Source organism: Ctenopharyngodon idella, chromosome 20 (genome assembly GCF_019924925.1).
Source record: "Ctenopharyngodon idella isolate HZGC_01 chromosome 20, HZGC01, whole genome shotgun sequence".
Classification (NCBI taxonomy): Eukaryota; Metazoa; Chordata; class Actinopteri; order Cypriniformes; family Xenocyprididae; genus Ctenopharyngodon; species Ctenopharyngodon idella.
This window is the reverse complement of record NC_067239.1, coordinates 27071757-27096708: the sequence shown is the minus strand read 5'-3', so window position 1 is coordinate 27096708 and position 24952 is coordinate 27071757. Positions and strand designations below refer to the sequence as shown.

Here is a 24952-nt window from a genome sequence, read left to right as displayed (position 1 = left end):
CACAGCTACTTCACAACATCTCCACATTATCTTTTTATTGTGTTCCAACTTCCAACAGAACTGGAAATATTAACATCTTCACAAAAAAACAACAACAACCACAATGTGTTCAACAGCAAAATCAAACTGAGGTCAAATGTCAATCCTTTAAATCACTAATAAAAGTTTTGCTGTTCAGATCTTAAAGCCATCATAGCCAACATAGCAATCAATAAACTGATGGTATATTTCATCAGTCACATATCCATACAGATACTTAAGACCTGCAAAAAAGCTGGAAATTTACTCTTTAGTTCTAAAACTAGATCCTTAAATCAAAAGTTGTGCGATATATAGATGCATGGTTAAAACTGTATGATTTTTAAGATCTTCCTCTAACTAATGTTTGAACAATACACCCTTATAAAGCAAAATGCTCTATTTCTACAAAACACAATTATAGAACATAATGACTAGGAGGTCAAAAAACAAAAACAAAAAACAAATCCAGCCATTCCAAAGCTGGATTATTCTTTGAATGCAGTGTAGAGCATAACCCGCCAGCTTCTCTGTTCTGAAATAAACCAACGGGAAAATTAAGTTTATCTACATACTAAACATACAGAGAATTAATCAAATTTTTTTAATACTTACGAAGCATGAGCCTTCTCACATCAGTGCACCTAAGAAATTAAAGAAAGAAAAAAACAATTAAGTCATAGGTTATTTGCTTGAATAATACAAAATTTATGCATGATGATTTGACTTGAGCCTGAAATTAGTTCACAAGTAGTCTATCATTTCTGTTTATATCAACCATAGATGAATATTATTAGACTATTTTAATGCATTTGAATTGTGTAAAGGCTGTGTCTATGTGAATTATTTACATAGACAACTTCTATTACTGTGCGAAAAGATGTTGTTGACCTTAGCCACTTAAAGGTTTTGATAAAGCATGAAACTGATGAATAGTGTAAGATCATTAAGGGTCTTTATTGTGAACACACTTGACTGATTTTATATTTTTTTTATACTGGATTTTAATCTAAAGTCTCAGATTTCATTTCAGAGGAAATTTCCTTAAATTATTTTCTGAATAATTTTAATCCTTATGACCACGTGAATCTAAAGTGATTTTTACCAACTATGACCAGTAGGTGGCACTACCACCAAACTTTACATTTATGCTTAGATCAAAGTGCCACTGACACCTACTTAGTTAATGACCAAGCACTGCAGAACTACAACCTAATTGTTTTTTTGTATAGTCAACTAGAATATGTCAGCTGCCAAGTCAACATCACTGCGCTGTGATTCAGTAACTGCTGCACAAAACAGGACTGGTCTGAAAATCATGAAAGCCAAATTTTTCAGTTAGCAATGTTTTACAACATCAGCACTGCAACTCAATTTACAAAAGTTCATAAATTATAAGTAGAGGTTTACCGTATTTTTTGTGGGTTTGTGTTTATTTTTGTATTTTTATTTTTAGAATAGTCTATGCCAATACCTTTGAGAGCAGGAAGACTAATGGCCTGTATAAAACAGATATATTACAACTTTTAAAGACAATATGGAGTAAAAGTTAATATTTAATAAATTATTTGAAATAATCAATTAGTAAGAAATAAATTAGAACTTACAGTACCTGACAAAAGTTTGAAAACATTAAATTATTTTAATGTTTTTGAAAGAAGTGTCTTATGTTCATCAAGGCTGCATTTATTTAATCAAAAATACAGTAAAAACAGTAATGTGAAAACAGTAATGTGAAATATTATTACAAATTAAAATAACTGTTTTCTATTTAAATAAATGTTAAAATGCAATTTATTCCTGTGATGTCAAAGCTGAATTTTCAGCATCATTACTCTAGTCTTCAGTGTCACATGATCCTTCAAAAATCATTCTATACACATAAATCATTATCTACTTCTATAATTCAAATCATGTAAATTGTTAGGCTGCATAGATTAGGTCAGCCAGAACCGGGAACACTTCCCATAACACCTGATATACTCCCTACATCATAAGAAGAATGGTGTCTACGCTAATATTAGTCTCTCTCTGTTTATCCAGAGGTTTACCGTAGTCTGCCAGATCCAGGCCGTATGCAGATGAGATGAAGGACCTGCATCTAGACATGACGATAACGCAGCCCTGACGTTTCAACTAATCTAAAAGACCTAAAAGACCAAGCTTCTGCGCACGTACACACTTAAACACGCAAACCTATAGACTAAACACGTAAATGAACGGCAAGAATGTATTAAAGGTATTCAGTTTTCAGTAGGAAAGGTGTCATTTAAGCGGCCCCTAAAGTAATAAGTAACAATTTTTACAACGGAAGTGATTCAATCAAAAACCAACTTTAGCTGGATAAGAATTTTCCTATTGTCACTGTGAAGCTGCTTTGAAACAATATGTATTGTGAAAAGCGCTATATAAATGAAGATGACTTGACTTGAAAAATCATTCTAATATGCTGATTTTCTGATAAAGAAACAATTATTATTATTATTATTTCAATGTTGTAAACAGTTGTGCTGCTTAACATTTTTGTGAAAATGGTGATTTTTCAGCATTTATATGCATATATTAAATGTATTTATGAAATTCATTAAAGCATTTATTAAATAGAAATCTTTTGTAACAAATTTCTTCATTGTCACTTTTGATCAATTTAATGCATCCTTGATGAATAAAAGTATTACATTTCTCTTTTTTTATCTATCAATGTTTACACAAAAATATTAAGCAGCACAACTGTTTTCAACATTGATAATAATAATAAATGTTTCTTGAGCAGAAAATCAGCATATTAGAATGATTTCTGAAGGATCATGTGACACTGAAGACTGGAGTAATGATGCTGAAGATTCAGCTTTCACATCAGGAATAAATTATATTTTTAAATGTATTAAAACAGAAAATTTAAATATTTAAATAAAAATTAAATTGTAATAATAATAATAATAATAATTCACAATGTTACTGTTTTTACTGTGCTTTTGATTAAATAAATGCAGCCTTGGTAAACATAAGACTTTTCTTTTAAAAACATTAAAAAATGTTAATGTTTCCAAACTTTTATCATATACTGTAAATAATAATGATAAAAAAATAAATCTGTCAAAAATATACTTGTATTCTATAATCCTATTTTGTAACATAATATAGAACTATATACTGTATATTTGTTTTTCACAAACAGAACAAACTGTTAAAAACACTGTAACCAACCAAAAGTTACCTCAAGTATTTAACCCTAACCTAATTAAGAATAATAGGTGTGTCCAAACATTTGACTGGTAGTGTAATGCAGACCATAAAACCAGAAAAGACAGTTAAATTAATAATTTTTTTCTCTAATTAATACATTCTCACTCACATTGTTTGATACCTGATGGTGGACTAAGCGTTGTCCTCCTCACAGTTCCAAGATGATCACCACCGCTGTTCAAAGGGTATGAAGTGTCTTGCTCCACAACAGAATCTTGTGATGACTTTTGATCAAACATGGATTCATCTGAAAAGACCTGCTGGCTTTGCATGTGTTTGGCTTTGCATGTGTGCTCAGTTATCATGGATAAAACATTCACAATGCTGGAGACGTCTTGTTGTTTAGACTCTCTATTGGGTCCTTGCTCTTGCTGAAACCTGATTCCAAGCATATTATCGATATACATGGCATGACCAGCATCTACTAACTCTTTTGCGAGATTTCGCTTTCCTGTGATAATGTCAACCTCCCATTGTGTCTCAGAAACATGCTGTCTGAAACGTATCTGTAGATTCCCACGACACATACAGTTCTGGAAGAAAACGATGGCATCATCAGACCAGTCCTGGCCAGTGGGTTTCACTCCCCTCAGTAAACAATGATAGGTGACTTTAGGTAATCTACCGAGCTCCTCTGGAAGTTTTTTTAGCTGGCAGACATCCCGTCGAGACAACACTGAATACTGCCCATAGTCAACCAAGTTTATGAGCACAGAAGTGGAATCGCACTGCACGATCCCGGCCCTGCACCATTTTTTCTTCTCTGCCGATTTCACCAAACAGCTTGCTCCAGGAACAAAATCAACCTCTGGTAATGACACCAACACTTTGGGAAGGTTCTCAAGAATGGAAGAGACCATATCTACAACCAAAAGCAAGTCCTCAAGAATGACATAAAATTCAGATGGGGTTGTGACTGCTGCTGCAAACCCTTTATATTCAAAGTTCATTTGGACAGGGGCCTGGAATAGGGTCTGTGGTCGATCCAAACTGATCTTTGAAGAAGTGTCTGGGAAGGGAGGATGGTCATTAACAACAACAAGCAGCTCATCAGGACTTTTCACTGCCTCAATGTCTTTCACATCTGGCAGAACAATGCTAGCAGGTGACTTGGAGGTTTCATGATCATTTGCTTTAAATGTAGAAACATTTTCCTGCAACATTCTTGAAGTTTTAGTCACTGAAATGCTTGTGTCACATGGTAGTTTGGCAAGAACCACGGCCTTAGGCTTTAAGTTACTTTGCTTCTTCTTGTACTTTCTATTCCAAAAGACATAAGTCGGGAAGTAAACGCCTGCTTTCTTTATTGGCTTTGCTGCAACTGTCTGATTTTTTCCATCTTCACATTTGCGTTGAGTGTTTGACTTTGTCTTTTGCTGGAAGGTTCTAACGTCTGCATGATTCTTTTTGAGTTCACATTTGCGTTGTTGTGTGTATGACTCAGTCTTTTGCTGGAAGGTTTTAACAGATTTAGTCTTGTGGACATGAGAATTGGTTTGGGTTTCACTCTGGGACACTTTTGGGAATTTGTTTTGACTAGTCAAGACTACATCTTTGCTTTGGTCACCATCATACTTTGAGTTCCCATGCATGTGGCCATTCTCAATCTTAATGCTCACTTCCCATGAATTATCGAGCTTTCGAATGAATTCAACCATTAAAGGCTTACCAACTGCTTCCTTGATAAAAGAGTCATCGTTTTCAAATGAGTAAGGGTTTGCAAGTGTGCACGGAGTGCTCAATCTGGGTTGAGTCAAAAATGAATTGGTTAGCATGTGAACATTCTTCCTGTCAACAGTTGCAGGATTGCCATAATCAATGAACTCAACTGCTAAGTGTCCACAGTTTGAAACGTTAGTGACAACAGCTCTGTACAAAGCCAAATCTTCTTCATACTCAGCGGCAACAAGGTCTCCTACTTTTACTTTGGTTTCCACATTTTTCATGTTATCCTTGAAGACAGTGCCGTTTAGTTCTTCACCCATTTGAAGGATGTTTGTTTCATCATCTTCCATCTGGATAAAAAAGCTTCTAACAGAATTGCAATGAGAGATGAAGCCCACGCCTCTAAAACCTGGTTTCATTTTGACATCAGGAAGATCACAAAGTTTTGGCAAGTTCTGATGTGACGGCACAACTTTAAGAGAACAGGTTTTGTCCTGTTGTTCCACTTTTATTGGTACTTTATGTTGCTTTTTGGGAGGTTTTATGGGTTTTGAGGTTTGCTTACTGCCCGGTTTGGTTTTATCATGTCCCCTCTCATTGGAGTTCACTTTACCATTTAAAACGCAGATATCCACTTTCGAATCTAAAGTAGGATTGCTGACAATCAGCTTACGTTCTGCCACACTGTAAGTTGCCATGAGCTCTCTGACTTTTTCATTGATGTGCACATTTCCATCATAAAGATCACAAACAAAATGTCCGTTTTTGTCCCTTGACATAAACTTGGCCTGGAAAGATTTGTTGAGGATGTCAGTCTCGAGCCACGTGTTGACTTCTGGCAAATGTTCCCCCTCTGGAACATTCGAAAGGCTGCATCTCAGAGCCTGCATTGGTGTCATCAATAAATCAACCGCCGTTTTGGGAATTGGCATAACATTTGTTTTCTCAGAAATTTGCTTATCACCATAATCGACAAAGAACACACTCACATGCTGATGGGATTGGACAGGGTGTGTCAGCGCCCTGTACCACTTGCCGTCACAGAAATATTTGGCCAGGCAAACATAACCGCTGCAGTCGTCAGATGTCGTAGTAAAGAGCTGACTTTCTTCAGCAACTCTCTCCATCAGCGTATCAAGGATCTCTGTATTCCTGTCGAGCTGAAGATAGATTTCCCAAGGACTGCAAACATTAGTAACATGCACCAGTTCTTCGCTTCCAGAGCTCATGTTGAAAGACGAGTAAATGAAGGAGCGAGGGAACATTGATGAAATTAGCTGCTTTGGAGTTTGCATTTCAACCGCAACACCTTTCTCTACAAGGTATCTGGTAGCCTGTTGAAGAGGTTTATGAATGGTGACCACATTAAGGAGACCTTTTCCTTGCTCATAAAGCTGGGAATGAACTCTGCATATACTGGGCGAATCCTCAGACACAAAATCCCTGAACAAACTACATGCTTCTGAACTCCAAGACCTTCCTCCAACAGGTTCAATCAAGTCCAAACTACATCTAAATGCTTGTATATGAAGTTCAAAGAACTGTGGTGCAAGAGCTTGGATGTTTTGCATCCTTTCCTGGATAATTATGCCAAAGTCGACCAGGATCAAGGAGAGTTCCTCATTGTTTTCTCCTAATATGCATGCTCTATGCCATCGGTTATTCATTGGAGACTTTACAGCACAGCATACTGCTGGCATCTCAAGTGCAACTGTGTGCGTTTGGTAAAATGCCTGCATCTCTTCCATCATTTTGTACAGATCAACTTTTGTGCTCTCATTTTGGCACCAAAAATCGGATGGAGAATTTATATGTGAGCATATGACACTTACTTCAGATCCAGGTTTAAAATGCATCGATTTGATGGTCTCAGCAGAAACGACCTTCAGTTTTGATGTCTCATTGGGAGTATGTCTTTCAAGGTCATTCTGTTGTTCACACTCTGGTTTCAACTGATTTGGATTGGTTGTAGAAGACGTGACTTTGCAAAAGGTCACCACATGAGGGTCCTTTCTATTTTTTTTCTTGTTCAGAGCATTTCCCTCGTCTTTACATGACTTCTCCGGTTCAACAGATGCTAATGCCGGGTTGTATCTCCAATCCAGGGCAATTTTTGCTGTTGTCATGATGGTCGCAATGCTACTGCTATTTTCAGCACCTCTCTCAAAAAGATCAACAACATATTTAGCATTTTTTCTGTGAATGACATGAACCACCAAGGTTTTGTTTGATGTGACTTGCCTGAAGAAGTTGGATGCTGTGGTTGTCCAGATGTCCTCAAATGGAGCCACATGCGCTAAAGCACACTTCAGTGCAAATTCTGGATGAATGGCAAACTTCTGGGGGAGCTTCTTAATTAATATGCTTGGCACCTTTTCAGTGTTTCCATAGTCAATGAAAAACACCTCAGCTCCATTTTCCAAAGTATCTACTACAATGGCCCTGTAGTAATGCATGTCTTTTTCATACATTGCACAGCAAAGCGCACCAGGCACTGGGTCTTCAAAAACCTCCTCTTTCAACTGTATTTTGCTGAAGTAATCTGTCATTTCTTTCGTCATGTTTTCAAAATTAGGATTTTGTTCTTTGGTCCTCATCCAGAAATGTTTTGGACTCTGGACATGCACCACATAGCCCTCGAAAAAAGAACCATCAGGTATTGGTTCACTAGGAACTGAACCAGAAGTCTGGACCGCTTTCATCTCTGTAGCATACATCTTTGAAAGGACATTGTGGGGAAAGTTGGACTTGCTGTCAAAAACTTCACTTCCAAGTAGTTTAACTTCGGGTTGCTCCACTGAGTGTTTCTCAACAGTGCTCAATGTGACCAAGTAGAAGTTCTGATCTTTGCAAAAGTCATCGATTGCAACCTCCAAAGCTTTCCCCAACAACCCGGTCTTCAGAGCCACTAGTTGTTGGTTTTTAATGGTCTCATCTTGTTCTTCCAAGCATGAAAGTGAACATGGGAATGCCATGATTGGTATTGAGATGAATTCTGATGGTAGCTGAAGGATGTTTTCAACTTTCACCGATTCACAATAGCCACTGTCGACAAACACAACTTGGACCTGAGAGTTGAGGGGGAGACATTGCACAAAACCTCGGTGCCATTTTTCATCTTTCCCTTTGACTGCACAGAGCAAGCCAAGATTTTCAAGTGGTTTATTACTTGGGTAACCACTGTCTGATTCACATGCAAGTGCTAATTTGTCTGACATTTCTTGCAGGTCCTTGTCCATGGATGACAGTCGACAGTAAAATAATCCAGGATTCACGGCTGCGGCTACAACAACTCTTACTTTTTGACCAACTTTCAGCTTTGGGCCATTAAGTGACAGAATTTCTTCAAAGCCCACCAGGCTTGAGGATTTGAGACAACATTCTTGCCCTATTTGCTTTTCAATCAAGAGATCTGGGACAGATTCATTGTTTTGTAGAACTGGTTCCTCAATAAGAATCTCAACCAGTAGCAGAAATGTCCTAGTGTCCACATGTCTCCCAAGCCTCATTTTGAACAAGTCACTATTAATGTCTGGAACTTCAAGAATGAGGACATGGTACGGCAGACGGGCGTGGATGTATCCTTTGATCTGGCTGCCTATCAAGGAAGAGAAATAACTCTCTGTCAAACTGTCCCATCGGTTCTGGATTGGCAGTATATTGGCAAAGAAACCGCAGACAATCTTTGGTGGGAGCATTAGGAGTGTGTCGGATATGGAGGACAACTGGCTGGGCCCAACAATCAACACATCTCCAAGGTCTAGCAAAAACATGTGGAATAAATTGTTCTGTATGTTTTGGACTCTTCCTCTGTACCAGCGACCAGACACGGCATCTTCTACCAGGCAAACATCTCCAACTTGAACAGAAACTTTTGATTTCAGAGCATTTTGAACTTCAACTTGAAGAATGTTGTAGTCCAGCTCACAGATGGTCATATATTGGCCCTGAAAGTGTATCAGTGTGTCCTCAGGACTGCAGTCAATGTGAGTCAGCTTCAGCTCCACAGGCCACAAAACACATGGAGAAGGGAGCTTTGACTCCTCTTTTGCCCTAAAATACAAAAAATAAATAAATAAAAATGGTTACAAATATTTCTTATTTACTGTCAGCATCCAGCAAATATGCATTTATATCATTTAAACAAGTCTTCAAATATCTAATAAACATTTCACAATCATAGCCAACATTCAACATAGTCTTCTAGATCTTCCGAAGTGCGCATTTGTAGACAACGTGTGTACTCTGTCCCTATGCAAATTGAATGCGGACAGGAGAGTTCAGCTGTCACAACAGACCCACGATCAACAAACTTTAAACCCTTGATTTCAAACTATGATGCACTATATTCAGTTGCACAGTCATATTTATGCCATTTTCACTGTGTGCTGTATGTAAAAATTGTGTTACCTTGTCTTTATTTGAAAAAACATGATTCCCAGTGTGCACAAACTTACCAGATTAGTGTGTGTACTATTGGTTATAGTGTACTTCCTATGTATTTATATTTGTCTACATATATATCCAAATGTTTAATGTTAATATTTATAATTGTTCCCACCAGAAGGCCCCAATCTGCCTGACTGCCTCCATTTGTTGAATTTTAAATAGATTTGCTTCAAATGAAATAGTGCTTTAATGCTTAAAAATATAGTTTTTCCCCTTGTAAAAAATGTGTAAATAGTGCAATAAATGGGTCATAACATTGATATATATTATTTAGTACCATGAATTGCCCTCAAAATACAAAATATTAATGAAAAAAATATTATGGAAGAAAAACATATTTCATTCACTACATTAAAAAAAGTTACATTCATTGTATTTGACCATTTATGACAAGTGTGAGCCGCAACTGAAGAGTACCAGAGGGATAAATAATCTCATTTAACAGTGAAATTTGTGATGAAAAACTACATTACCCATGATGCTATACAGAAAATTGCACCAATCAGAGAGTCACGACAAGCAAAACAAGCCAAAGAGCTCTTTAGCTCCGCCCATGAAGCACCACAAATGACGTAATTGAGTCGTCTTCCTTTGCTCTCAAAATACCTAAATATTTGTAAAATATATGTATATTTTTCAATGAACTTAACTTAAAATATATATTTTTTATATATATAGTGTTTCCCATTAATTACTTGGACTATGGTGGCCTGCCATAGTCTAACGGTTCCCAAAGGTACCCAGCATGTATTTCTAACAGGCGAAATGCCGCTTCTTGTGTAAAAATTGTAGTGCTGTGAAAGGTCAGATACATGACATCCAATCAAATCATCTTCTTTGCTCAAAATACCACCACTTCCTTACAGAATGAATGATGACTCACTCATTAAGACAGTGACTTGCCGCCACCTACTGGCAGGTTTAGTTTAATAATTAAAAGCATTTCATATTAATCTATTGAACATTTTTAATATTTAAAGCATTATCTTGTAATTGAATTCACGCCACCTCTAAACAGTATTTAACAGCACGTAAACATTTAGATGCAGCTTGCGCCACTGCATTGCAAAGATGGCTTTTGTTTACACTGATTTCATTTGAGTGAAATTATTAATTAGGTTAAAAATACTTAAATATTTTAATATTTAAAAAAAAAAAAAATATTGATTTAGTTTAAAAAAAGCATAAATTAAATCTGTTCAGCGTATAAAGTGATTGTGTCTCCAGAATATTTGGATTAACTGCTCAATTCATACGGTTTAGTTCTACGATCTCTTTACGAACTTTTTGAAGCGTCAAAGTGGTAGTTGCACAGCTGTCAATGGAAGAACAGAAATAGCACAGATTTAATTAAAAATATCTTCATTTGAGTTCTGAAGATGAACAAAAGTCTTAAAAGTTTGGAACGATATGAGGGTGGGTAAATGATGACAATTTTTATTTTTGGGTGAACTAACCCTTTAAGTGACTAAAAAATACAAACTGACAAGACTGTACCATATGTGTATACAAATAATTGATAATGCTGTCAACCTTTCCATATTTCAAAATAAAGGAACAAGTGGTCATATATGGTATGTGGGCTTGTTAGGGTCACGCCTGTTGGGCATTTTTTAGATCAAGCCATTGATCTTATATATACATAGACATATTTTACGCTGCATAAATAACTACTCCTGCACGTGACAGAATATTCAAGAGCATTCATCGGTTAGTAGTCATAAGACTTACCTCTCCATTTGACTCCAAGGCGATGGATCCAACCTATCCCTGAAGTCCTGGTAAATGTTCCTGCACTGAGCACGTTAGCCACAGCTTGGGATGATGGAGGTCAACATACTAATAAAATAGCGTTAATATAAATCATAACGTTAATATATGGGCCGAAATACCTGCAATAATACCATATTAGATTGATTACAGGCTATTAGAGTTGCACGATCATACAAGTGATTACTCATGCCTACGTCTATGATTCACATTTTAATACAAAAACTCTATCCATAAACATTATTCGCATTTCATCATTTATGAATCATTTTAACAGTATTTTCGGAATGACACAACTGTTGACCAGTCCAATCTGTCGACATGACAGATTTTCGACTTTTTCCGACTTATTTGTGTCGAAAAGTAGTTTTCTGCGTCGTTTTATCTTCTAAGTATAATCTACGGACAATGTAGTCATTTTGTCTGTAGCATTTATACATAGAGTTGTTGTTTTTACCTTCGCGTCTGAAAATTTTCTTACCTTCGCGCGCTTCATGTTTTCTGCAGATTAAGCGGCCTTGGGAGCACGTGCTGTAAAATGAACGCTGAGCTCGTGTGCCAATAAGGAAGCGTCTACCTTCACATTTTCACCACAAATGAAATTTAGGGGACACCGGGGCTAGTTGTCACAGGTGGGTTGTTTGTATCTCCATAACTATTAGGTTTTGAATTATGTGTCCAATTAAACAAAAGTTTGTTTTCTCTAGCGTTTTTTTAAGTTTCATCATATTTTTGCTACTCTTGAGTGAACAAGTGAACGTAATAAAAGCACACCAACATCGGGGTTATTATCTAAAACTAAACCTAAAACCATTAAAAAACATTTGCGTTCCTTAAAATATATAATAACGTATTTTGTTTCAGCTAGTTGCCAAGGCAACATTTCTCATTTTCATATCGTTTAACTTAAAAATTACTAATAAAATAACTAAAACTAAAGCTGAAATAAAAAAAAAAAAATTTAGAAATACAGTCAAACCAAAAATTATTCAGACTCTAGATGTAATTTTTTTTTATACATATTTTTTTTACTAGTGGGTGCAGGACACTATAGTTCATTTATGTAAGTGAGGATAGCAAAATAAAGTAAACTGTGACATATTATACCCAAAAATTCTTCATACAGTGGACTACCAGTAAAATTGATTAAAAAAAAAAAAATTGGGACCAATAATTATTCAGACACTTTGACCTGACCATGTTTTGTTAAAGTGTTATCTGACATTATCAAGATTCATTTTTTCTGACACAGTTCTTGTCATATTTTATTACCATTTTTATTAACTATAGTGAATAAACTGTAATAATGTGTGAAATGTTCAAGGTATCTGAATAAATCTTGGTTTGACTGTATATAGAGATATTAAAAGAATAGAATAGAATCTCAGTGATACTAAAATACTAAAATAAATTTGCTATGTTGTATGCCAATTTTATGTTTGTGTCTGATTTATGTATTGTTTCATTGTTGTTTTCTAAATGTTTTACTTTAAAATCCTATGATAAAGCGTTTAATTGAAGGTTGCACAGACATTACAGTCAAACTGTCCCACAACAACTCAACACCTAAAACGTTTAGATTAATAAAATAATTTTACTGTCTAGTCTTTGCGTTTATTTGTCCATTTTACAATTTTCCTCTTTGCATGCTTCAGTTGTGGCGTTTTTAAACTCTGCCTGTTACACATGGCCAGAATCTTAGAATCTTCTCCTCACTGTTGCAGATAAAACCAGCAAAAAAGTTCCAAATATATATTGCGTAAATGGATGTAAACGAAAAGTAACAGGAGGCTGGCTGGCTCTGATTGGGTCTATAGCCGAGCTTCAAGATTTTCAGATTTCAAGGAGATGATATCCCTCTTGGTTAATCATTAAATCCCAGAATCCATTGCCAGTCTTCTGTAAATAAGATAAATGACCCTAAGGCACTCACCTCTGTGACGCACCATTTCAGAGAGAGCAGAGCTTTAATTAAGACTGGAAGGTGTTATCTTACCCATTCTTGGATTAATGAACTTTTACAGGATTAATCTTATATTTCAGCTGCTATTTTTAGAGTTTCCATCATGCTACAGGTTTATTTTGTGAGCATTTGTTTCTAGTGAGGAAAGAGGAAAGCAACACACATAGTTGACAAATTGTTTAAATGTTTTTTTTGGATGCTTTGGAGATGTGTATCATTTCAGGAATGGATATATGCATCACACTGCCAAGCGTGAGAATGGGCCGTGTCGATTTTGGAATGTTTTAACAATTTAGTTTTTGAGGGGCACTATTTTTTATTATTTCACTTGGTGGTTTTAATTTTGCATTCCAGTTTTTCTTTTTTAATTTCTCCTTGAACATGCCAATGAAAAGAAATATAGGGAGTCCATTGAAGAATGACACGTTTCATCAACTACAAGCGTCGCAGACAAAGAGAGCTTGCAAAAACGCAGATGACCTCCAAGGGACAATTCTTGTTGACCAAGACAATCTCGGAAAAAACATGTTTTTCAAAGCCAGGCTTGATGAGGAGGAGGATTCTGGAATTAAATCAGGTAGGGAAATCATCTTTGTTGTAAATTGTTTTCAAACTCGCTTTGATTAAACTACTGCTATGCTTTCTTTCAATGCGCTGTTAGAAATTCTCAATCTGTCGCCAGTTTGTTTAGCAATTATACATTATGAATAGTTTTGGCACACGTCACCGTTTGAAAGCTATGTATGTTATTCATTTGGCAGAAGCCGATGAAAGTAATGGAAGCATTTCCTCTGAAGAGGACCTGGGCCACCTGGATTATTCTAAGACGTTCTCTGTGAAACAAACTGTGCCAAAGAAAAGCATCAGTCAGATCATCAAGGACAAGAAGAAACAGACTCAGCTTACTTTACAATGGTACTCTCTGATCATTTCTTCTTTTAATGAAGCTTGCCATTATAAATTATCTACAAAAAGTGGAAACAAAGAATTACATTACTATAAGCTTGGGTTTTGTCTTTTCTATTAGGCTTGAGGAAAATTACATAGTTTGCGAAGGTGTTTGCCTGCCACGGTGCATCCTCTACGCTCATTATTTAGACTTTTGTCGGAAGGAGAAATTAGATCCAGCTTGTGCTGCCACTTTTGGGAAGGTAAGAAGAGTTTTTATATCTTCAATTATATGCCAGACACTTAGAAGCATTCTTAGTTAGAAGTATTATAATATCCAATTTAAATTGATAGATACCTATTCCACCGTACTTTAGTTAATCTTTAGGATAAATACCTGGTAAAAGTCTGTGCTTGCCACATATGTACATTATTGGGCATAAATAGCTGTCGATCTTGTATTTACAGTACATGGAGATCGATCTTACGATGTGTTAGAGCTCTAATGTTATCATTTCAGACCATAAGGCAGAAATTTCCTTTGCTTACAACACGAAGGCTTGGAACCAGAGGCCATTCGAAGTAAGAAAGAGCCAAATGGCCCGGTTACTGACTGAAAACTTTATTTACTACTATTTAATTTTTAATATATAAATGCCTAAGTCTAAAGCTCTTAGTTCTTGACAGTGTTTGGCTTCTGAATGTCTTTCAGGTATCATTATTATGGTATTGGAATCAAGGAGAGCAGTGCGTATTATCACTCTGTGTACTCAGGAAAAGGTTTGACACGGTTAGTTTTGACCTTCATCCCTTCAATACAGCGTCCAATCATAAGTCCTTGAATGTTTTGAATAATCACATGAAAGGCGAGTGATTTTTCAATGCTCATGCTGAGAACATTATTGAAGGTATTTTCATATTTCATTTTCAATTTTAAATGTTTTATCATATCAATATTGTCTCTTATTTGTTTTGCACAGATTCTCTGGAAGCAAGCTCAAAAATGAGGTAGGCAGTTTTACTATAGGAATAAATTATGATTTCATGGAAGGAAAAGCGAGTGCAATACTTCAGTTTTAGTATCTCAACGTTCTCTGCAAATGGATATTTTATATATATATATATATATATATACATATATATATATGTTGTGTAACAATACCCTCATGTCACGATTCGATACATATCACGATACTGAACTCACGATACAATATTATTGCGATACTCCAAGACATGGTAAAAGGATAACAAAAAATGTACTGTTGATTAAAATGCTAAATTTGGTATTACATTGGGAGTGGAAATGAATAGGCTTGGACTTGGTGCTGGTAACCCAATGCACAGGACAATGGTGACACCAGAATAAAAATATTCATGATTCTAATGCTGAAACAGATTTATTTTAGATGAATATGTTTGCACTCTGTTACTGACTAGATATATTTAAAATAATGTAGGCTAATTTTTACTGGAAACATAAGACATTTGGCATTATCAGGACCCACAAATATTCCCCCATTGCATTATTATACATTATATTCAACATTATATATAGTAGTTTAATGTAGTACTGACACTAAAACTCTGTAAACTTGGATTTTTTTCTCACACAGTAATTTTCACTTTGAATGAACTAAGCACAACACATATTGTCACTATCCACGATACGATATTGTTGCATTTTTGTATTGCGATATATTGTGACACGATATATTGTTACACCCCTAATATATATATTTATAGTACCAAAAGTTTGTGGTCGGTAAGATTTTCTAAAAATGTTTTTAATGTTCTCACTAAGGCTGCATTTACTTGATCAAAAATACAGTAAAAACAGTAATATTGATAAATATTATTATAATTTAAAATAACTGTTTTCTATTTCAATATAGTGTAAAATGTAATTTATACCTGTGATCAAAGCTGAATTTTCAGCATCATTACTCTAGTCTTCAGTGTCACATGATCCTTCAGAAATCATTCTAATATGCTGATTTGCTGATCAAGAAACATTTTTTATTATTATCAATGTGGAAAACAGTTGTGCTGCTTAATATGGAAAAAAGTACATTTAATACATTTTCGCTGAATTTTTTGATGAATATGAAGTTCAAAAGAACAGCATTTATTTAAAAAAAAATCTTTTGTAACATTATGAATGTCTTTACTGATCAATTTAATGCAAAAGTATTAATTTCTTTAAAAAAAAAACCTCTATCAACTTTTGACCCATAACTCTTTTGTGGTTGAATGTATGCTTTCAGAATAGGAGACTACATACATTGCATATAAATATTTATAAAATGTTGCCATGTTGTTCTTTCAACCACATAGCAGAATAATTACTTATAATTACTTATATGCCTGCTTTTTATTATTCGCAGGGAGGATTCACCAGGAAATACTCTCTTAGTTCTAAAACAGGAACTCTTTTACCTGAATTCCCAAGTGCACAGCATTTAGTGCTCCAGGAGTCTGTTTCAAAAGAGAAGGTCTGTTAATTTCTATGGAGACTTATTCCAAAATGCTGTTTATATGTACTCCTTCTAATATACTTACCTCAGATTCTGCTATGCTTTTCATTTGCTAGGTCGACACATTGATTATGATGTACAAAACTCACTGTCAGTGCATTCTGGACAATGCCATTAATGTCAACTTTGAGGAGGTGCTATTTTAAGCTCTTAAAAATCTGTTTTCATCACATCTAGATTCTAGAAAAATGCACAGTAATCAATCCCATTTGTTTCAGATCCAGAACTTTCTGCTTCACTTCTGGCAAGGAATGCCTGAACATCTCCTTCCACTGCTAGAGAATCCAGTTATTGTGGACATCTTCTGTGTGTGTGACTCTATACTCTACAAAGTGAGTGTTTATGAACCATATCTGGGTGTTTTTTTCAACCATGGGCACTTCGTTCATAGGTTTGGGGTCGGTTAAAAATGGTTGTGCTGCTTAATGTTTTTATGAAATATGTGATACATTTTTTCCAGGATCCTTTAATGAATATAATGTTGAAAAGAACAGCATTTATTCGAAATAGAAATCTTTTGTAACATTATAAATGTCTTTACTGTCACTTTTGATTAATTTAATGCATCCTTGCTGAGAAAAGTATTCATTTCTTAAAAAAAGCCTTACTGACCTCAAACACTTGAACATGTCCCAGGGATTTAAATTTTTATAATTTCTTAGTCGCATTAAAAGTATCCTGGACACTTTCTATTATGACAATCATTTATTTTTGCTACTTTTCAAGTGCCATTTATGTTTTATTTTATTGTTGAAACATTGTCCCAGACCAAGACTTTGAATCTTAAAAGATGAAAATCAATCACAGAAATATTTTGTACATTTTTAAAGCTACACTCTTAGAAGAAAATGTTCCTTAAAGGGTTCTGTCAGGCGCTTCATATATATATATATATATATATATATATATATATATATATATATTAGAACCTTTTAGGGGTTCCCATCATGAGATCATTTTATGGATTTAGTTTGAATTCATTTATTAAATAATTTTGTTTTAATTAATTTTTAATCTTAATTAAGTTTTATGAATTAAGTAGCTCGTAAACATACTTTATCACTAGAAAAAAATGAAGTAACCCATTAAACATGAAAGTATTATGCAATCATTCAATCAAGATATTTCTCATTATAGAACCTTTTTGGCATAAAGTGTTCTTTAAAATTGAGTCAAGAACCCTAGAACTCTATATAGAACACCACTGAAGTATATAATAATATACAAAAGAGTGAAATAATCATAAACCATTTCAATATTTATTGTGTGAAAATGATTTATATAGTTTTTTTACACAAATAACACTAACTATTATGGTCTCATTTCCATCAAAACCAAAAATGTTCCATTACTTTTTATACAGTAGTTCATAATTGTCACATCATGTTTGACTTATTACCAGCTAAATTTTTTTTACAGGTTCTGACCGATGTTCTTATCCCTGCTACTATGCAGGACATGCCAGAGAGGTTTGTCTTTTAGACTGCTGCATTATATACACAACATTTGTTTTTTTATGCAGTGAATTCATGTTGAATTTCATATTGTTAAGTGTTTTTGAGTGAGTTTAGGAAAATATCTCCAGTCTTTTGGCAGATATTCGAAATTTTGCCAAGCACTGGGAACACTGGATGGTGTCTTCCTTGGAGAATCTCCCAGAAATCCTCTCAGACAAGAAACTGCCGATAGCTCGACAGTTTGTGTCCTCCTTAAAGAGACAGACCTCCTTTTTACATCTTGCACAGGTAGAAGTTTTACAGACACATCAGTAACTATTGCTTTTGTTTATTTTGTAAATATTGGTGCAACTATAATGGATTTATGTCTTTTCAGATTGCAAGACCTGCACTTTTTGACCAGAATGTTGTGACTTCTATGGTGAATGATATTGATAAGGTTGATCTGAATAGTATTGGTTCTCAAGCACTCCTTTCAAATGCAAATGACCAAGATTCAGACTTCTACTCTGAATGTGAGTCACTTGTGGATTGGTAGTTTTTATAAAATGTCATATGCTAATCCTCAAAATATATTCATGATTTCTTGATCTTGTCTGCTAGATGACTCCATTTCAGTGTTTCAAGAGCTGAAAGATCTCCTGAGGAAAAATGCCACAGTAGAGTCTTTCATTGAATGGCTGGACTCGGTGGTTGAGCAGAAAGTCATTAAGGTTTGTTGCACTGCAAACCCATAACAGTCAGGCTAGCCATGAATGTTAATATATGAATTTGCATATTATCTGTATTTTAGCCCAGCAAGCAAAATGGTCGGTCGGTGAAGAAGCGAGCTCAAGATTTTCTTCTGAAATGGAGTTTCTTTGGAGCACGAGTGATGCACAATCTCACCCTAAACAATGCTACCAGCTTTGGTAAACCTTTAGCATGCATTCATACAAACTGTAGTCATTGATTCAGTTTCTTTAAAATACTTCAGATTATTTTAAAATCAGCATGAAATGAAAGTTGCGATAGCCTTTTCTTCTCTATTGTGATGTATATCCAACTGAAAAGGCTTTTGGAACAAGGAAAAATGTAGAGCGGGGCTTGATTATGTCCATTGGCAATTGATTGGATGGTTGAATCGTTGTGGTTTCCTATTGGTGGATCTCATGTGAGTGACAGGTTGTCCCGCCCTGGCACCAGTAAACACGTCATCAGAGAAGAGATGTTGCTGCAAGATATTTTGATTAAAGATTACAAGGGCACATGAATTTAAAAAAAAAAAATTGATGTGCACGGATAAATAATTTATAATAAACATTGCAATAATTCCATTAAAAAAAAAACAAGAATAGTCAGTTTTGATTTCATGATGACTTTAAATTTTCTAGGTATAAATGGAGCATACTAGTATAGTCAAATGTATAGCATTTATCTTTAGCTGGGATCCACTGCGGAGAATGAGCCATAAAAGCCTATACAAACAATCCTTTATCTTGTGTCGCGTGTGTTCACCCTGATTAGAGCGTGACCTTTCTCAGTGCTCCTAACATTGGATGACCCTACAGGTGTTCACAAAGCCAAACAGATTCACCTGGAAGGCCACCCATCTTACCTCAGCACTAGCTCAGTGAAACCCGTGGGAAAGTGAAGTTGAGAGCACTGCATTGTGGGATATACAGAACTCTGCTTAGTGTGCTTTGTTGCATACTGGATTTTTTTTGAGAACAAAGCCACTTTATGAGCAGCATGAGTGAAGCAGATACCTATTATATCGGATTATTACTGTTTAGGAAGTGATTTTTGCAACATATACTAAAAATATTTAATCTGGTTTCATGTTACTTATAGGCTCTTTCCACCTCATTCGGATGCTTTTGGATGAGTACATCCTGCTAGCAATTGAAACACAATTCAACAACGACAAAGAGCAGGACCTTCAGAATCTACTGGAGAAATATATGAGGAGTGCAGGTACTCTAATAATTTTGTTTTATTTATATTATTAGTTTGTTATTTTACTGTACACTGCCTTTCAAAAGTTTAGGGTCGGTAAGATTTTTGTTTTTGTTTTTCAGGTCTCTAAGGCTGCATTTATTTGATCAAAAATACAATAAAACAGTAATATTGTGAAATATTATTATTCAAATTTAAATTAACTTTTCTATTTGAATATATTTTAAAATGTAATTTATTCCCGTGATGCAAAGCTGAACTTTCAGCATCATTACTCCAGGATTCTTTTATGAAAAAATAGATTTATATGAAATATAAATCTTTGTAATATTAGAAATGTCTTGACTGCCACTTTTGTTCAATTTAATGTATCCCTGCTGAATAAAACTATTAATTCCTTAAAAATAAAAATGAAAAATCTTACTGACCTCAAACCTTTGAATGGTGGTATATATGCAAATGTATTTAACCCAATTATCTGTGATGTTTTAATTTTGACAGATGCTAGTAAGGCTACATTCACCGCCTCCCCAAGTTCCTGCTTTTTGGCCAATCGGAATAAATCCGGTGTGGCGTCCAGTGATTCGACTGTCAAGGACGAGAACCCTCCCGAACATGATTTTCTGTCACTCGCAGCTGCACAGCAGGGTCTCGGGGCCAGTACTATTGTGTACCATAGTACCGATCTGGACAACTTTACTATAACTGGTACTTAAAACAGCAGCTCACACGAATTAGAGACATGTTCATTTTTAATATAGTCTTTTTAAGTATGTTTTTGGTTAAAATTATTTGTTATCGAGAGCCAAAGTCAATGCACACTTTTCAGGTGCCTTTATTCCAGAAGTATTTTTCCTATTTATTTTCTCTATAAGGATTTCAAACAATCCTTCAGCTTCAAGATGAATCACAACATTGCAAATTTATTTAAAATCAAAGACAAGGGTGTCAAAGGGAATTAACCTGTTAAAGGGTTAGTCATTAATTACTCACCCTCATGTCGTTCCACACCTGTAAGACTTTTGTTCATCTTCAGAACACAAATGAAGACATTTTTAATGAAATCTGAGAGCTTTGTCCCTCCATTGACAGGTAGTAAAGACATCAAAGTAAACCATGTGACTCCAGTCATTTAACCCTGAATTTTATGAAGTTTATGAATCATCCTGTGAAAACCGCTTTGAAATTTGACATTGTGTTACCATGCAAAAGGTACTTTAAAACCTTTTAACGGCTCAATTTTTGTGATGTTAACTTAAAATTCTGTGATTTGCTGATCAATTATTATCAATTATTATTGGTGCTAAATTATTAATAATAGTTTTTATTATCAATGTTGAAAACTTTTTTTTTTTGCTGTAAAAAAATCACTTTTGATCAATTTAATGGATCCTTGCTAAATGAAAGTATTTCTTTCTCGTTTTCAACATTGATAATAATAAGAAATACTTCTTGAGCATCAAATCAGCATATTAGAATGATTTCTGAAGGATCGTGTGACACTGAAGACTGGAGTAATGATGCTGAAAATTCAGCTTTGCCATCAGAGGAATAAATTACATTTTAAAACATATTAAAATTGTTAAATATATAGAAAACTGTAATTTTAAATTATAATATTGCACAATTTTACTGTATTTTTGATCAAATAAATGCAGTCTTGGTGAGCATAGGAGACATCTTTCAAAAACTATAAGAAAATCTGAATTATTCCAAATGTTTGACCGGAAGTGTAATTGATATTTAATATTAATACAATTAAAATTAATATTATTATTAATAATTTAATAAATAATTTTAATATAATAATTTATATGAATATAATTACTAATATTTTTCCAGGTCAAATGGATTACTCACAGAACAGCGCCCCCCTGATGACCCCTCCGATCTCTCCAGCCATGATCAACCGTAGCAGTGTGATCAACCAGGGCCCGATGGCTGTGAGGCCGCAGAGCAGCTGCCCCATCCAACCACAAGTGTCCTGCCAGACTTTCCCCGACACCATGTACCAGAGTCTGCACAGTGCAAGCTCTGGCTCCTACCCCAACTCCTCTTACTACCAGCCTGTGTTCAGAGCTCAGACGCACACTCCAACATCAGCCTATCAGGCTCATGCCGAAAGCGGACGCTACGCACCCTTTTCTGGACATCAACTGACTAAAGATTGCTTTAGCAGCAGCTGTACCGTGTCTCCCTACAGCTCGAGGGTTGCATCGGCTGGATACGCAGCCACAGGTGACCCTGTGATGGACACTGAGGGCGTACAGCTGCTGGACTCCACAGGGTACAGCTTTGGAGGAAGTGCTGCCAGTGGGGATGGATGTTCAGGTCCAGTTTGCAGCTCTGGGCACAATGGTGAGAAAAGCTAAAATTATTATTGGCCAATTAAGTGTGCACTTACATAAATTTATACAAATGTACACTACACTTTAAAAGTTTGAGGTCAGTTCAATTTTTTTGTAAAGAAGTAAAACTTTTATTCAGCAAGGATGTAATAAGTTGATCAGAAATCTCGAAATTGCTCAAACTCGAAATTGCGAGAAAAAAAGTCCGAATTGTGAGATAAAAAGTTGCAGTTATCTTTTAAATTGTTTTATTCCGTGGCGAAAACAAGCTTCCATAGTAACTGATATTTTAAATTGTAGTATTTCACAATATTACTGTATTTTTGATCAAATAAATGCAGCCTTGGTGAGCTTAAGAAACTTTAGAAACTTTCAAAAACATTAAATAAATCTAACCAACCCCAAACTTTTGAACAGTAGTAGTTAGATAAAAAAATATTTTTTAATTTAGGTTAAGATTAGCTTATGCGTATCGACATGTCTATGTTCACATGTTGCCTCTTTTGACTTTTATTAATAAAATAATAAAAATTTTAAAAAAAAGGAAAGAATATACTGTACCCATTGTTGTTTAGCCCAAACATTGAGCTATGGTGCTTATGCAGGCAATGCAAGTTTGAGTCAGTTTTCCATTGTACATATACTTTCCTGTCCTCTCTTTACTATATATATATATATATATATATATATGTATCAAAATAAAGTGTAACAAAGAATAATAATTAAAAAATACAACAGAATAAAAAGTGATTTACCTTATATTCTGATTTATCTGTAACACAGATCCTCAGAGGACAAGATTTATCATGTATTTTAATTGTTACTATGCTGCTCAGAAAGGTAAATAAGAGTTAGTTTGTAGATGCTCCTATTGAAACATTATTGTTCATCTTTCTGCTGACCAGGATATTACAGCAGCAGTGGTTACGTGGACGCTCAGAGGATGGGTACGTTTATTGATCAGCATGTGTCAGTTATCAGCAGCGTGAGCAGCATTCGCTCCGTTTCGGCCTACGCTGAAGTGCACGACCCTCTGAACATCCTGGATGACACGAGCAGGAAGACAAGACCCTACTACACTGAACTGTCTGCAATGGGCTCACACACAGCAGGTGAGGACAAAAATCATTCTAGGGGAGACCGGGGCTAGTTGTCGCACAGGTGCTATATCTCAGCACTTATAATAGCTGCTGGACTTTAAAACCACAATATGTAATGAAGGGAAATTTTAAACAAAAGCCAACTGGGTTCTCAGAACAAGGGTATTTTTCAGAAGTTTAGCACGTTTTATTTACACTATCGTCCCAAAGTTTTGGGTCAGTAAGATTTTTAAAAGTTTTTGAAAGAAATCTCTTATGCTCACCAAGGGTGCATTTATTTGATCAAAAATACAGTAAATACAGTAATATTGCGAAATATTATTACAATTTAAAATAACTGTTTTCTGTTTTAATATATTTTAAAGGGGATTTATAATGCCCCTTTTACAAGATGTAATATAAGTCTCTGGTGTCCCCAGAATGTGTCTGTGAAGTATCAGCTCAAAATACCCCACAGATCATTTATTATAGCTTGTCAAATTTGCCCCTATTTGGGAGTGAGCAAAAACATGCCATTTTTATGTGTGTCCCTTTAAATGCAAATGAGCTGCTGCTCCCAGCCCCCTTTCTAGAAGAGGGCAGAGCTTTAACAGCTCACGCTTCAGTTGCTCAACAACAACAAAGCTGGAGAATCTCACGCAGTCAAAATGATGATTGTCATAAATGGTGTTCAGCCTTACATTGTTCAAACTAAAATGACGACATGGCAACAACACTCTATTACAACAACTCTTCCTCTTCTCTAAAGCAGCCCAACATGGCCTCAACCCCCTTGCATGTTCTCGGGGGCAGAGTTTATGTAAATTTTAGGATTAGTGATGTCACTAACCCGGGAAGAAGCTCATTGTAGTCCTTAAACAGTGAATTCTTTAAAAGAATGAGTGTCAGCTGATTTGCTGCTCAAGAAACATTTCTTATTATTGTTGAAAACAGTTGTGATAGACAGACAAACAGACCGAACGACCGCTATTATATCAGTCTTATACAATTTCTGTTTTATTTCAGGATCCAGCATCGCTCATTCCTGCTCTGTCACAACACCCTGCATGTATGGAAGTCCTTCTCCTTATCACTCCCAGAATGCACTCCTGCCTCTCCAGGGGACCACAGAGATCAGAGAAATTGTGTCGTCCCTGCCCCCCATCAACACTGTGTTCATGGGCTCAACTGGTGGGCCACCCTGACTGATACCTTATCTGTAATTCTACATCTCTATTATACTCACAGGAGGTGAGACATGTTTTAGTTCATCTCCATATCTTACAGTAAATATTTCATTGTCACATACATTGCAGATAGGCTAATTGATTTTTTATTGTATGATTTGAATTGGGGGTTTTTTTTTGTGCTAAAAAATGACAGGTAATGATCCAATTATTATCTTTTGTTTATGGTTGTGTAGTATATACTGTAATATAATATCATTTCATCATTGTTCTTAGTTTAGCATTCTTGTATATACTAATGAAAAAATCTTGTTCTCATTATTCTGGAGGCTGAGATTTATTATTTAATAAACTACAAACTAAAAAGCATCACTGAAAATCTGATATTGTTTGTTAAAATGTTTTCACTA

General features: G+C 35.2%; 2 protein-coding genes across 5 annotated transcripts; one reads left to right on the top strand and one right to left on the bottom strand.

Annotated features, from left to right (window-relative positions):
• Nucleotides 1-20: 20 nt before the first annotated feature.
• On the bottom strand, nucleotides 21-11749 carry tdrd15 (tudor domain containing 15). Of its 2 annotated transcripts, none has more exons than XM_051876068.1 (5): nucleotides 11630-11749; nucleotides 11110-11217; nucleotides 3386-8982; nucleotides 634-662; nucleotides 21-553 (listed from the first exon to the last, which is right to left on the bottom strand). In XM_051876068.1, the coding sequence occupies exons 2-4, from the start codon at nucleotides 11115-11117 to the stop codon at nucleotides 649-651; spliced, it is 5619 nt and encodes a 1872-aa protein (XP_051732028.1). In that variant the 5' UTR covers nucleotides 11118-11217; nucleotides 11630-11749; the 3' UTR covers nucleotides 21-553; nucleotides 634-648. The 2 variants fall into 2 exon arrangements, with proteins under 2 accessions (XP_051732028.1, XP_051732027.1); XM_051876067.1 differs by having other exon boundaries at nucleotides 3374-8982; nucleotides 11630-11747.
• On the top strand, nucleotides 11010-24952 carry rfx6 (regulatory factor X, 6). 3 transcript variants are annotated; one of them, XM_051876080.1, is made up of 20 exons: nucleotides 11010-11159; nucleotides 13507-13688; nucleotides 13873-14026; nucleotides 14139-14262; nucleotides 14520-14581; nucleotides 14712-14789; nucleotides 14980-15007; nucleotides 16384-16491; nucleotides 16590-16667; nucleotides 16752-16865; nucleotides 17953-18002; nucleotides 18119-18278; nucleotides 18367-18505; nucleotides 18594-18703; nucleotides 18784-18901; nucleotides 19824-19946; nucleotides 20430-20636; nucleotides 21771-22286; nucleotides 23182-23388; nucleotides 24382-24952. In XM_051876080.1, exons 2-20 carry the CDS (start codon nucleotides 13637-13639, stop codon nucleotides 24558-24560), a joined length of 2607 nt encoding a protein of 868 aa, XP_051732040.1. In that variant the 5' UTR covers nucleotides 11010-11159; nucleotides 13507-13636; the 3' UTR covers nucleotides 24561-24952. The 3 variants fall into 3 exon arrangements, with proteins under 3 accessions (XP_051732040.1, XP_051732039.1, XP_051732038.1); XM_051876079.1 differs by lacking the exon at nucleotides 11010-11159 and adding an exon at nucleotides 11659-11780 and having other exon boundaries at nucleotides 24382-24894; XM_051876078.1 differs by lacking the exon at nucleotides 11010-11159 and having other exon boundaries at nucleotides 13493-13688.